General features: G+C 51.2%; 2 protein-coding genes across 7 annotated transcripts in view; both read left to right on the top strand.

The window, feature by feature from the left end:
- Positions 1-279: 279 nt before the first annotated feature.
- On the top strand, positions 280-8150 carry ephx4 (epoxide hydrolase 4). The gene is made up of 7 exons (XM_028961510.1): positions 280-652; positions 1531-1616; positions 3306-3463; positions 5165-5293; positions 5536-5639; positions 6564-6712; positions 7338-8150. The coding sequence occupies exons 1-7, from the start codon at positions 422-424 to the stop codon at positions 7576-7578; spliced, it is 1098 nt and encodes a 365-aa protein (XP_028817343.1). The 5' UTR covers positions 280-421; the 3' UTR covers positions 7579-8150.
- A 1027-nt stretch (positions 8151-9177) lies between these two features.
- Positions 9178-13217, top strand: part of btbd8 (BTB domain containing 8) — a 28665-nt gene continuing 24625 nt past the window's right edge. For 4 of the 6 annotated variants that reach the window (XM_028961487.1, XM_028961490.1, XM_028961491.1 and 1 more), the window contains exons 1-3: positions 9178-9261; positions 9889-10033; positions 11133-11303. In XM_028961487.1, the coding sequence (XP_028817320.1) occupies positions 9903-10033; positions 11133-11303 (302 nt within the window). In that variant the 5' untranslated portion in view covers positions 9178-9261; positions 9889-9902. Of the gene's footprint in view, positions 9302-9888; positions 10034-11132; positions 11304-13217 lie in introns of all 6 variants that reach the window. The other 2 variants (XM_028961489.1, XM_028961492.1) reach the window with 2 other exon arrangements.

Raw genomic sequence — 13217 nt, forward strand, 5'->3', positions numbered from 1 at the left:
TCCCTGAGACACTGGGAGACTTATCCCTGAGTGTCTCCAGGGGGGGACTGTCCCTGTAACTACTCACTGTAAGTCGCTCTGGATAAGGACGTCTGGTAAATGCTGTAAATGTAAACGTCATGCACGTCACGTAATTTTTATGAATTTCTATTTCGGAACGCACGTAAAACGAGTTTTTGACGCCGGAGAATTAAATAATTCGCGCGGGGCGCAGGTGCGCGCGCACGAGAACGACGGTGACGTCACGCGCTCGGCGCAGGAGCCGGACACCTTGTCGCGCGCGCGCACGCACGCACGCACGCCCCGGTCTGACGCGCGCACGCCCCGGTCTGACGCGCGCAGGTCCGTCCGTCGGTCCGCGGATCCTCCCGGAGCGGCGGCGCGCCGCGTCCCCTCCGCAGTAGCGGCTCCGGCGGCGAAGATGGCGCGGCTGCCGCTGCTCACCGCGGGTCTGTCGCTGCGGATCCGCGCCCTGGGCTACTGGTCGCTCGTCTACGGCTACTGCGCGCTGTGCGCCGGCGCGGCGCTGCTCAAACTTTGGTGGAGCTTCGTCATCAGGCCGTCGGCCACCTTCCAGCGGGCGGCGCGGGAGACGCCGCCGGGCTGCCTGAGCGACACGTCCTTGGGGACGCACTGCTACGTGCGGATCAAGGTGAGGCGCGGTGCTGAAGACAGCTCCGGGGACGCTGCTGCGTGACCTCTGAACCCCAGAGACGGTATAGAGGTTTGCTGTGTGTCCGACGAAGATGTCCTTATCTTGACTGATGCCTGCCTCTCTCTCCCTCTCTCTCTCTTTCTCTCTCTCTCCATGTACTCATCTGTCTGTCTGTCGTGACCTCTGAACTGCTGAGAAGGTATAGAGGTTTGCTGTGTGTCCGACAAAGATGTTGAGATCTTGACTGATGCCTGTCTCTCTCTCCCTCTCTCTCTCTCTCTTTCTCTCTCTCTCCATGTCCTCATCTGTCTGTCTGTCGTGACCTCTGAACTGCTGAGACGGTATAGAGGTTTGCTGTGTGTCCGACGAAGATGTCGAGATCTTGACTGATGCCTGTCTCTCTCTCCCTCTCTCTCTCTCTTTCTCTCTCTCTCTCCATGTCCTCATCTGTCTGTCTGTCGTGACCTCTGAACTGCTGAGACGGTATAGAGGTTTGCTGTGTGTCCGACGAAGATGTCGAGATCTTGACTGATGCCTGTCTCTCTCTCACTCTCTCTCTCTCTTTCTCTCTCTCTCTCCATGTCCTCATCTGTCTGTCTGTCGTGACCTCTGAACTCCTGAGACGGTATAGAGGTTTGCTGTGTGTCCGATGAAGATGTCCTTATCTTGACTGACGCCTGTTTCTCTCTCCCTCTCTCTCTCTTTCTCTCTCTCGCTCCATGTCCTCATCTGTCTGTCTGTCGTGACCTCTGAACTCCTGAGACGGTATAGAGGTTTCCTGTGTGTCTGACGAAGATGTCCTTATCTTGACTGATGCCTATCTGTCTGTCTCTCTCTCTCCCTGTCCTCTGCCTGTCTCTGTCGCCCGACCGCAGGAGTCTGGCCTGAGGTTCCACTACGTGGCGGCCGGTGAGAGAGGAAAGCCCCTCATGTTGCTGTTGCACGGATTCCCCGAGTTCTGGTGAGTGGGGCGTCCGTGGCCACTTTATTAGGGACGCCCATGGCTAGCTGTCCGCCTTGTCCGATGTGCCACCCGGCCCGCCGTCTGTAATAAAGCGGCCAGTGCTTTGTAGATAAGAGTTTTGCTCGGAACCTGGAATTGATCCGCTTCGGACCGTGTGGGCGAAACCAAAATGTCAGTGAACCTACAAAAGTGGTCCAGGCTTCATCTTACGAGCTGAGACGCCGTCGTCCCGCGCTGCCGCCGGACCGGAGCCGCTGTCAGAAGCCGTCAGGCTGGCCGCACCTCACCGAGCGGGAGGCGGGGAGAAGCGGGCGTGGTCCCGCCTCGGCTCCGCTGGACTTCTGTACATCTCCAGGTTCCCTCTAACTGTCTCAGACAAGATCTCCAGTCGGGCCTCCCACTCGCTCCCCCTCTGCAGGACGGGCACGAGCCGCGCCCGCTGAGCAGAATCTGAGATTTCACCACACGGCAGAGGTCACCTTCCCCCCACCGTCCGAAATGCAGCGTAAAATGACCCTCAACCAGCAGGGAGTCTCTCATGTTTCGAGAAGAAGCACGTCATGTACACGCTGTGCAGGCCTGTTACTGTCCACTCGTCATCTTAAAGGTCCCCGATGGTGAAGTGTGGACAATCTGAGCTCCATCAGCCTGTCTATGGTGATGGGTGTAAACAGCGTTTTGGTCGTTCTGCTTCACCGTTCAGAGAGCGGCAGCTCAGACGGTCGTATCTGGAATTTGTCCCCTTATGACGTCATAAGGGGACATTATCTCCACCGACTGCCATGGCGGTCGCTCGGCGTTTGGATGTAAAAAGGAGCACAAATGTATTTTGTTTTAGTTCCGTCACGCGAGACTCTGAGGAACCAGCGGGATCGTTTTATTTTTTCTGGGAAAACGACGACACGACTTCCTGTCGGTGAATGGTGCTGATTACGCTGAACTTCTATTGGCCGCTCTCCGCTTCGTCCCGCCCCTCTCCTCCTCATTAGCATTTAAAGCTACAGACGCGTCCCGGGAAATCTCACTGTGGGACCGGAATTCTGCACCAAGGCTGAATTTCGGAAAGAGACGTCAGATACAGAATTAGGGGACCAACGAGACTGAAATAAAAGCAAAAAAAAGTTCATAACAGGGGACCTTTAAGATGGAAGTCTAAACACAGCGGCCCGTTTCCTGCTGCGTAAAATGAAGTGCCATAAACAATATAGACTCTGCAGTCCCGTTTAAGGCGCCACCTTGCATATAGAAAGTGTGAATAATAAGTGTATGTAAGTGAATGTATAAGTGTATATAAACTCCTGTATAAATGACCGTCTCAACGCGGCATTACTTTACGCAGCAACCTGATTATTAATTTTTGCTGATTCGCTTTCAGTTGAATTGTACTGTTTAAAAGTTAGAAAATTGCCATTTTGACAGGAATATGTGCATTTTTTTATTATTATTATTATTAATGCACCGAGATCCAGTTTGGGCTGAACGTTTTAAGCCAGTGTTAAAAACAGGAGGAAGAAAGGAATTATAAAAAAGAAAAAATAAAAAAACATGCTATACATCTTTCCAAACTGTTTAAAAATGAAGTTCACAGAGACATCGTGGTTGTAGAATAAATGACGTACATTATGATATTATTGTCATCTGAGCATCGAATATGGAGAAATCCCTCCGTTCCGACTGTCCCGGCAGGTTTTCGTGGCGTCACCAGCTGCGCGAGTTCAAGAGCGAGTTCCGCGTGGTGGCGGTGGACATGCGGGGCTACGGCGAGTCCGACCTGCCCCTCTCCACCGAGAGCTACCGCCTCGACTACCTGGTCACGGACGTCAAGGACATCGTGGAGTATCTGGGTAACTCCGCCTCCCAGGCCGACACCTTCATCAGCATCATCATCATCTTCCGTCCACAAACTTTACTTTATACGGCCCATCACATAAAAATTCTACAATTCAGTGAACATTCGCAGCTTCTTACATTTACTGCATTCACCAGACGCCCTTATCCAGAGCGCCTTACAACCAGTAGTTACAGGGACAGTCCCCCCCTGGAGACACTCGGGGTTAAGTGTCCTGCTCAGGGACACGATGGTAGTAAGTGGGGTTTGAACCTGGGTCTTCTGGTTACCCCGCTAGGCTGCTACCACGTCTTCATTTTGCTTCTTGCGCACGAATTGTTTAGTTTGTGTTGATAATCCCGCCGGTTTGTTGAGAAATTTTGGCTGTAAATTTATACCGTAAAAATAAACACAACGATCAGTACAAAAATGGGGCAACACCCATTTTGTCAGAATTGTCACTTCAAGGTTTATTTCCCAGAGATCGTGACCGTGTCCGTGTCTTTGGATAGCATGACGGTCGTGAGGCGAAAACGTCACCCCGAGCGCGGCGGCGCGCCCACGTCCGTCTGCGGGTGGCGTGGCTCGCTGCCAGCCTGGGTACACGATCCCGGGCCGGAACCTTCTCTCTGACCTACAGCTGGCCGCGCTATTCCCTCCATGCCCAGAAGTCTTTGTTTTGCCCAAAGCATGATGGGTAAAGGAATCGGTCAGTCAGAAGATCAGAGGTCCGCGCGGCGATGAAGGGCGTTGTTCAGGTGACGGGTTGTTTTTTGTCATCGGAGGTCCTCCGGGGGGGATTTGTGACCTTGATCTGGCATCATAAATGGCTGAAATTAGACCGTAGCAGACTTCCTCCTGCAGGGGGGCGTGGCTGCGACTTGATGACGGACCCCAGGGGGACGGAGACAGTGTGCCGCCTGGACACACACACACACACACACACACTGACATACACTTTTATTAAATTTACACCGCTGATCAACACAAATCAACACAGACTAGTAGACATTTTAAATTTACATTTACAGCATTTACCAGACACCCTTATCCAGAGTGACTTACAGTCAGTAGTTACAGGGACAGTCCCCCCCTGTCCCAGGGTTAAGTGTCTTGCTCAGGGACACGATGGTAGTAAGTGGGGTTTGAACCTGGGTCTTCTGGTTCGTAGATGAGTGTTTTACCCGCTAGGATACTACCACCCCAGACCAGAGTCGTGAGTCCAGTCATGAAATTTACATTTACATTTACAGCATTTATCAGACGCCCTTATCCAGAGCGACTTACAGTCAGTAGTTACAGGGACAGTCTCCCTGGAGCAACTTAAGGTTAAGTGTCTTGCTCAGGGACACAATGGTAGTAAATGGGATTTGAACCTGGGTCTTCTGGTTCACAGGCGAGTGTCTTACCCACTAGGCTACTACCACCTACATGAAATGAAAGTCTGATGATAGGGTGGTAGTAGCCTGGCATGTTACCTGCCTATAAACCAGCTGACCCCAAAGTGGGGGACTTTGTCCAGGGGGAGACTGTCCCTGTCTCTACCGTTTCTCTGGATGGGGGCGCCTGGAAGGGCCGTAAATGATGTAAAAAATCATCATGAAGTTTCACACCAGCCATATGAAATATTCTGAACTGAGACGTCGTCCGCTAACTAATCTCTCCGCTAACTAGCTAACTAACCTCTCCGCTAACTAGCTAACTAACCTCTCCGCAGGTTACAGCCGCTGTTTCCTGGTCGGCCATGACTGGGGAGGGACCATCGCGTGGCTCTTCGCCATCCACTACCCGGAGATGGTGGTGAAGCTCATCGTGCTCAACAGCCCCCACCCGTCCGTCCTCGCCGGTACGTTCTGCCTCCGCGAGGGGCTGCTGCACCTCATTAGCGTAATTGGCGTCGGGTTTTTAACCGAGCTGTAGCCATTCGCTCCGGGACCGATCCTACTGATGGCCTGGAGTCTCCATCTGCAAGACCGCCCGACCGGCGCGGCCTCGGGGCCGCTCCGCGGCGGACGCAGCTGCCGTCCTGTCCTCGTCCCCGGAACCCCGCTTCTGCTTCATCCTGAGCTCCTTCTCTTCTCTCGGCAGATTATGCCCTCCGCCACCCCAGCCAGCTCCTCAAATCCAGCCACTTCTTCTTCTTCCAGCTGCCCCGCTTCCCCGAGCTCATGCTCTCCATCAACGACTTTAAGGTGAGTTGTGAGAGTCCACCTGCTTGTTGGACCTGATTTGAGCTTCTTTACAGGTTCTGCAGATTTTTTTTAGTGTCCGTGTTCTGCAGAAGGTTAGGATGGAGCTGTAAAATTATTAAGATAAGTTCATAGAAGATCATTTATTAGTCCCACAAGTGGGAAATTCGCATTGTCACGGCAGAAATAGGACAGCAGGAGATAGAAGCAGCAAGATTATATAGAATTCAAAACCTAAACCCACAGTACAGAATGAAAAGTACACAAAAGACACAAACAATCTGAAAATAATAAATATGGATAAATGTATTAGAAAAAAAAAAAAAGATCAGTAAAGTGATTGTCACTTGTGATACACAACAGCACAGCACACGGTGCACACAGTGAAATTTGTCCTCTGCATTTAACCCATCACCCTGAGTGAGCAGTGGGCAGCCATGACAGGCGCCCGGGGAGCAGTGTGTGGGGACGGTGCTTTGCTCAGTGGCACCTCAGTGGCACCTTGGCGGATCGGGATTCGAACCGGCAACCTTCTGATTGCGGGGCCGCTCCCTTAACCGCTGTGCATGTTCACAGTCCAACAAGCTTTGCCGAAACCCGGGAGTAGTATTCAGGAGTTGGCTGTAGAGGTAAGCGATGGAAGAAGGGAGGAAGAACCCATGTGGCTGCTGTGCGGCTGTCATCGCCTGGCCATGTGACTCGGGTGTGGCGGTCACAGGCCGTCACCCCCACGAGCCGAGCAGATGGACGGAGGGAGTATGTAAAACTGGGGACCTCTGGGCGGCCAGGTGTCTGTCCTTCACTCGTCTCTGCCAGTCGCTGGGGCCAGGATGCCCCGCCCGGCCCTCACGCAGTCACGCAGGTCGACAAATGACGACAGTCTGAGACAAAAAAATAATAAAACGTGTGTCCCTCTCCCCTGCACAGGCTCTGAAGAGTCTCTTCACCAGCCGGAACACGGGCGTCAGCCGTAAGGGCCGCTGGCTCACCACGGAGGAGCTGGAGGCGTACCTGTACGCCTTCTCCCAGCCCGGGGCCCTGACCGGGGCCCTCAGCCACTACAGGACCGTCTTCAGGTGAGAAGATGGGGGCTGAGCCCAGGGATTCGGAACCTGATCTCTGATCAGCAGATTTGTTCTGGCAAAAAAAAAAAAAATCAAACGACGCCCTCTAGTGTTGAAAAAGAAGCTGCCGCGCTGTTCCGGCCAATAATTGCAACGATTACAGATTAACAGAGGTTATAATAAAGGAATTGGCGGCTGGGAAGCTGTGTCCCTCTGTCTTTATACACAAGGCCATGGAAATGGGGACCTTTTAATGTGCTGGTAGTAGCCTGGTGGGTAACACACTCGCCTATGAACCAGAAGTCCCAGGTTCAAACCCCACTTACTACCATCGTGTCCCTGAGCAGGACACTTGACCCTAAGTGTCTCCAGGGGGGACTGTCCCTGTAACTACTGGTTGTAAGACGCTCTGGATAAGGGCGTCTGGTAAATGCTGTAAATGTAATGTGGTGTGAATACGTACGTGCGGTGTGTGATGCTCACGTTCTCCAGCTGCTTGGCGCCACCATCTGTGCCACGTCATTTAACTTGCCCTACTCTGGCCTCACGTGCCACCATGAACGTAATATCAGGCCTAGTAGTAATTTGTTTGTTCCAGATCACGTGATCACCTTTCTTGTTTTGCCGCGGGCGGCAGCTTCCTCCCCCTCAGCCAGAACGACGTGAGGTCGCCCGTGCTGCTGCTGTGGGGCGAGAGGGACGCCTTCCTGGAGCAGGACATGGCCGAGGCCTGCCGGATCTACATCAGGAACCACTTCCGGCTCAACATCATCTCCGGGGCCAGCCACTGGCTGCAGCAGGACCAGCCGGACATCGTCAACACGCTCATATGGACCTTCCTCAAGGAGGGAGAGGGCCGCAAAGCCTACAGGAACTGAGTCCAGGGACACGTGTACGATAAATGCAAATGTCTTTCTGAATTTAACACATCTCAAATATTTTTTACGTCACAGTCGAGGTGGTGAGAAAGGAGGGTTTAAGAAAAGAAGCACATTTACATCGGGAAGAGACGCAGAGTAGACAATTGACCTGATCCCCAAATGTTTTTTGCACATGGCGTTCGCCTTAAGAGTTTGTGGTTCGTGACATTTTACACACACACACACACACACCAAAAAAAAAAAAAAAAAAAGAACAAGAATGTGGCAGAATCTCCTTGTGGGTCGTATCGTGTGGTGCCTTTTACTTTTTCTCGCGGTGTTGTGCCATGTCCTTTTGAGGTTTAGCTGTGGCTTCGTCCGCTATCGCGCAAGTGTCACTGCTCCGGTCCCCGATGAAGCCCCTTCTTGATCAGGTAGTGTTACCTTGTTCCATTTTTTGGGGGGGGACTTTTGACAACCCTTTGACATTCCTGTGTAATAGCAGAAATATCAGCAGCACAGTTGTTGGATGAATATTGTGCAATTTTTTTTGTACCTCTTCCTGCATTTATTAAACTCACCGAGCCAGACCTGCACACCATTTTTGATTTTCTAAGCAAATAAATGATAGCCTTTGTGGTCTGTATTTAATTGTTTTCGGGCGCCCGAAGCCGGCGCTGGAAATCCCCGTGCCACCAACAGAGACGCGTCCAGGAAGCCAGAAGCAGCACCGCTGTGGATCCCTCATCTGACATGAAGACGCACTCCAGCCCTCAAGTTCAAATTTTATTTGTCACATGCACAGTCATACACGGTGTGATATGCAGTGAAATGCTTTTAGCGACTGTACAGACCACAGTATTGCAAATATTGCAAGTATGCAGTGAACCAATATGCAAATACTGCAAACATAACCAAATATTACACTTTTATGTCTTTAACATGAAACATAAAACAGGTAGGGTGAAGGTGTGCAAATGAGTGAAGTCAAAGTATAAAGTGAAAAAGCACCAAAATTTGTGCAAGAGTAAAGAGTTTGTGCAAAAATGATGGTCCAGAGTGATTGAAAGTGAAAGTGCTGGAGTGCATTGGAGTTCTATGAAGTGTTGTGATTGTTGAGCGCTCGAATAGCCTGCGGGAAGAAGCTCCTCCTCGTCCTCTCCCTGGGGTGCTGGATCAGCGTTCTTCTGCAAGCAAGCCCAATCAGAAGAGCTTTAGGTGGACCTGCGGGAACCGGCGTGCCCATCTTGCAGAGGTTGACATCAGCCCTGACATTAGAGAATAGCAATATGTCAAATGTATGCACGCTCCCAGTCCAAAGTTTGGACGCCCCTACTCATCTATGGGTGTTTTTACCTTATGGAACAAAACTGAAGACACAGAAATAACGCACGTTAGGTTATATAATAAACGAAATAAAAGCAAAACAAGGCAAAATGTTGGAAGATTTGCGTCTCTCTCCAAAGCAAAGCACCCTCCGTTCACTTCACTTCACACAATAATATATCAGAGGATATATTGAACCTATTAAAAGGGGAAAGTGGCAAAGACGTACAGAAACAAATGTGCGTGTGTGTGTGGCAGCACATGGGCGGTGGGCGTGGCCCCAATTTTGCCGGATGACGTCACGCTCCCTGGGGCGCGTGCTCCTCGAAAAACAGGAACACGACAACATGGCAACGGAGGATGCGGAGTCGCCAGGTAGGATCCATACGAGCGGCTCCCGTCGGCGGCACACGAGGTGAATTCGGCGACGCGCACCGAGCGACGTTCGTCGCGCCAACTTAAATTTGACATTTCGTGTCGCGCTTCTTTTATTTATGGCCCGGGACCCTGTCACACGTCGGAGTCGGGCTATTCTCGTTCGTGTTAAGCCTCGTTCATCGTCACCTCACCAGCGTTCCTGTATTATTCATCTTTTAAAGTCTGTCGGCGTTTCCAGCAGCGCCGCGAGTTAGCACAGGCGGCTAGGCTAGTTACTTCTGTAGAGCAGCCAGCGCTCGAATCAGATTTGTTATCTCTGGTTAAAAATGGCCTCTAACCAGCAGGCTTTTTAAAAATGAAATGTGTCAGACTTCATCCGGTAATTCGGCGGTGTTTATCTTGGATGATGCACTCGGATGCTTGTCCTGTCAGTAACACCAGGGGTCACCTGGGGTCACCGGGGGTCACATCCTTTATCATTGAGACGATGCAATATAATGTATAGCACATAGAGCGAAGTATACTGGCCAGATATGTCCAATAATGTCCAGAAATTGTAAAGGGTTGACTCTTCCATTGCTGTATGCGTTACATTTAAATCGCGCCCTATGTTTGACTCCGGAGGTGAGATCCTGTAAATGAGAGGGGCGTCGATGCCGAGCGCCATGCACTCCACCAAGGCTCCCCGAGGACCTCAGGACAAGGAGAGGAAATGCAGAGCCGCCCTGAAGAAGTGCCTTGCCCGCGCGCTGTCAGATGACTTCAGCAGGCAAGTCAGCGGAATTCGCACGTCTGAATTCGCGAGTTCGGGTTGGGGATTCTGCGCCACATCTGGGCGTGTCACGGGTTGAGAGGTTTAAATAATCCATAATTAGAAATCTAATGAAATCAAAATTCATCTTCCGGGTATCAGAAACGGCCACGTCCAATACTCGGATAATTAGCAAGCAGTCCTGTTATTTCTGTGAGTCCTGAAGACATAAATGATGTGACGTTAGCAACATTCTCCACATATTATTTAATCCCAGGACGATACACATCTACATATCTGTATGCTTAGAGCTGTAATCAGGTCTAAAAAGTAGGGCCCGACCCGACCTGAACCCGACAGAAGTCGCCCAGACCCTTTAGAAAGGGGGCGGAGAGTCAGAAAAATTAATTTGATTAAGCACTATATAAATAACTTTTTCTTCGTCCAGCTCCAGTCATGATAAGGAGGCGAGACTACGTTAGAACGAGCCGAGATTTGCACGTGCACGTGCAAACAGGTTTGATATTCCTACGACCGGCTGGTTGTGGGTCGGGGCCTGGTCGGGAGGGTGAATCGGTGACTGTACGCGACCCCGACTAAATTGATAAAAATTGAGCCCGAACCCCATGCCTGGCCAAGAATTACAGCCTGACTGTCGTGGTTTAAGCTCGTCTTTCAGCGAAAAATAAACAGAAATGAGTAGTTTTTTGACGTAGTAGTGTGTCTTTGGCGTGGCCCAGCTCCATCCGTGTCCTTCGGTCCCGGTCGTAGCCCCCCTCCCGTGTTGTCCCAGTTGGTCGCCGACTCTGTCCGCCTTTGCCGCTTTTCTGGGTCACCCAGTACATCCTCGCGGCGCCGAGCCTCAGTGGGCAGCATTAAGGACAGAGACGCACGCATTTATGGCGCAGCCGTGGCAACCTTCACTCAAAGAGACGTGCACATGGGTTGCGGTTGGATTCTCTTCAGATATTCAGTAAACGTCTGACGCGCGAGGAAGCCGCTGCTAAGTTTAATAAAATTTCTTTTAGAATTGTACGCCCTTGAAATGCACGTCATTTCTCTCTCGTCGGCATTTTGTGCACCGCGTTGACTTGGCTTGTCTTCGCGTCCTTGTCAGGCTGCTGGACGAGGAGCAGGGAACAGATGTCACCCTGTGTGCGGGCCCGTCCCAGTTCCGGGCGCATCGGGCGGTGCTGCTGGCCAGGGGTCTGCTGAAGGGCGTGGCGGCGGGTTCCATGGAGGTCCGCCTGCAGGACTGCGAGGCGCCCGAGCTGAAGGAACTCATCCGGTACGGAGCTGTGCGTGCGTGTGTGTTTATGTGAGAATCCCGTATCAGGGACCCTTCGCAGTGCTTCACATGCCCATTAAAATTGGATTTGTATTCAGGTCATTCCACATCAGGTCACATGACGTCACAGATTTGTCTGGAAGATTATGCACGTGCATTTTTTTTTTCCAGAATCTGTTGGATGATGGGAATTTACTTTTTATTTCTTATAACATTTATTTCTTATATAGCCCAAAATCACATACAGTATGTCTCAATGGGCTCCAAATAAGACCTCCTTCCCAAAAGCATGTTCACTCCAAGTCCAGTGTGATTTTTGTTCTGTGTGACCCGTTATATCTGTTGTACAGTCTGTCGAGCTTCACACATTTCTTTCTGCCATTTCATTCTCCCCTGCACAGTTCAGTTTGTTTTACCCACCGTCCAGCTCCGATAAGGAGATTATCCTCAATCTCCCGTCACTGGCCGCCTTCTGGGGTGAAATGTTTGCGCGCTTAATAAAATTAAAACCAGTCCTAATGGGTGCTGAGATTAGTGGGCCAAATATGCATCGTATATCTTTCTGCACCGAGGTGAGGCCTGTTTTATTGCCCTCAGGTCGCCCGGTGAGCGGTGTAATCCGCTCACAGGGGAGAGATTATTCATCTTGATGTTCTTCAACTGAGTGAGCGAGATATATTTCTGTGTGTTAGTTAATCGGCTTTTCAGTCATCAGCAAGTGTTCAGCAACAAAGGCTCGCGTTTTAACTGCTGCAGGTTTGACGACCCAAATAAAATCTGGGCCGTGACCCAGCCTTTGGGAAGCAACGCTCCGTGAAGCGCAGCCGTCCGTGTCCGGTTTAAAGTGCCGAAATGTATTTCTTTTTTTTCTTTTTAAAACCCAAAAAAGAGGGGCTTATTCTGCAGATTTTCCCAGCCCGATGACTTCATGTCTCCACGTCTCTGACTTTTTTTTCACCCAGGTGGCCCAGTTGGGGTCCAGTGGTGGCCTAGCGGTTAAGGAAGCGGCCCCGTATTCAGAAGGTTGCCGGTTCGAATCCTGATCCGCCACTGAGCAAAGCACCGTTCCCACACACTGCTCCCCGGGCGCCTGTCATGGCTGCCCACTGCTCACTCAGGGTGATGGTTAAAAGCAGAGGACACATTTCACCGTGTGCACCGTGTCCTGTGCTGCTGCTGTATATCACAATGACACTCACTTCACAATCACACACTCACCCTCGGAACTGTTAACCTGGGAGGCCGCAGTACCACATTTATTCGACAGATGGCGCCGCGGCTCCATCAGTTCAGCGGTTGACGCGTGACGCTGTGTAACGTGTATGTGATGAACAGAAAAGCTTCCTGACTTACCTGCATGTCTGTTGCACTGTACCGAAGCAGAAGAACTGTGAGCGAGAGCGCGTGGTGCTTTTGTTCATTAATGGGGGTTTTCTGCTGAATTTGGGCACTCTGGACAGGAACGGTGCATTTCCGCCCGGGACGCTGCATTACATTTACATTTACAGCATTTATCAGACGCCCTTATCCAGAGCGACTTACAATCGGTATTTACAGGGACAGTCTCCCTGGAGCAACTTTGGGTTAAGTGTCTTGCTCAGGGACACGATGGTAGTAAGTGGGATTTGAACCCGGGTCTTCTGGTTCATAGGCGAGTGTGTTACCCGCTAGGCTACTACCACCCTACAAAAGTTCCACCAATTAAGTGACCTTAACATCAGAAGGCTCCAGTGAGGATCGAACTCACGACCCCTGGTTTACAGTACCAGTGCTCTGGCCACTGAGCTATGAAGCCGCTGCCCCGTCCGCACATAATTTCGCGGGTGCTAGAGCCAATCCTGGGTCAGGAGCCCAGCTTGGGTGGGGCGGCAGTCCAATCATGTGTAATTTCATCAGTCCAGTAGCAGTGGTGGC

This window comes from Denticeps clupeoides, chromosome 19 (genome assembly GCF_900700375.1).
Source record: "Denticeps clupeoides chromosome 19, fDenClu1.1, whole genome shotgun sequence".
Lineage (NCBI taxonomy): Eukaryota > Metazoa > Chordata > Actinopteri > Clupeiformes > Denticipitidae > Denticeps > Denticeps clupeoides.

What these genes read in the sequence shown, in the direction of transcription:
- ephx4 (XM_028961510.1), top strand. Translation starts at nt 422, where the DNA reads ATGGCGCGGCTGCCGCTGCTCACCGCGGGTCTGTCGCTGCGGATCCGC. An exon ending in ACTGCTACGTGCGGATCAAG is followed by an intron (nt 653 to 1,530) that starts GTGAGGCGCGGT and finishes GCCCGACCGCAG; the next exon opens with GAGTCTGGCCTGAGGTTCCA. An exon ending in CACGGATTCCCCGAGTTCTG is followed by an intron (nt 1,617 to 3,305) that starts GTGAGTGGGGCG and finishes CTGTCCCGGCAG; the next exon opens with GTTTTCGTGGCGTCACCAGC.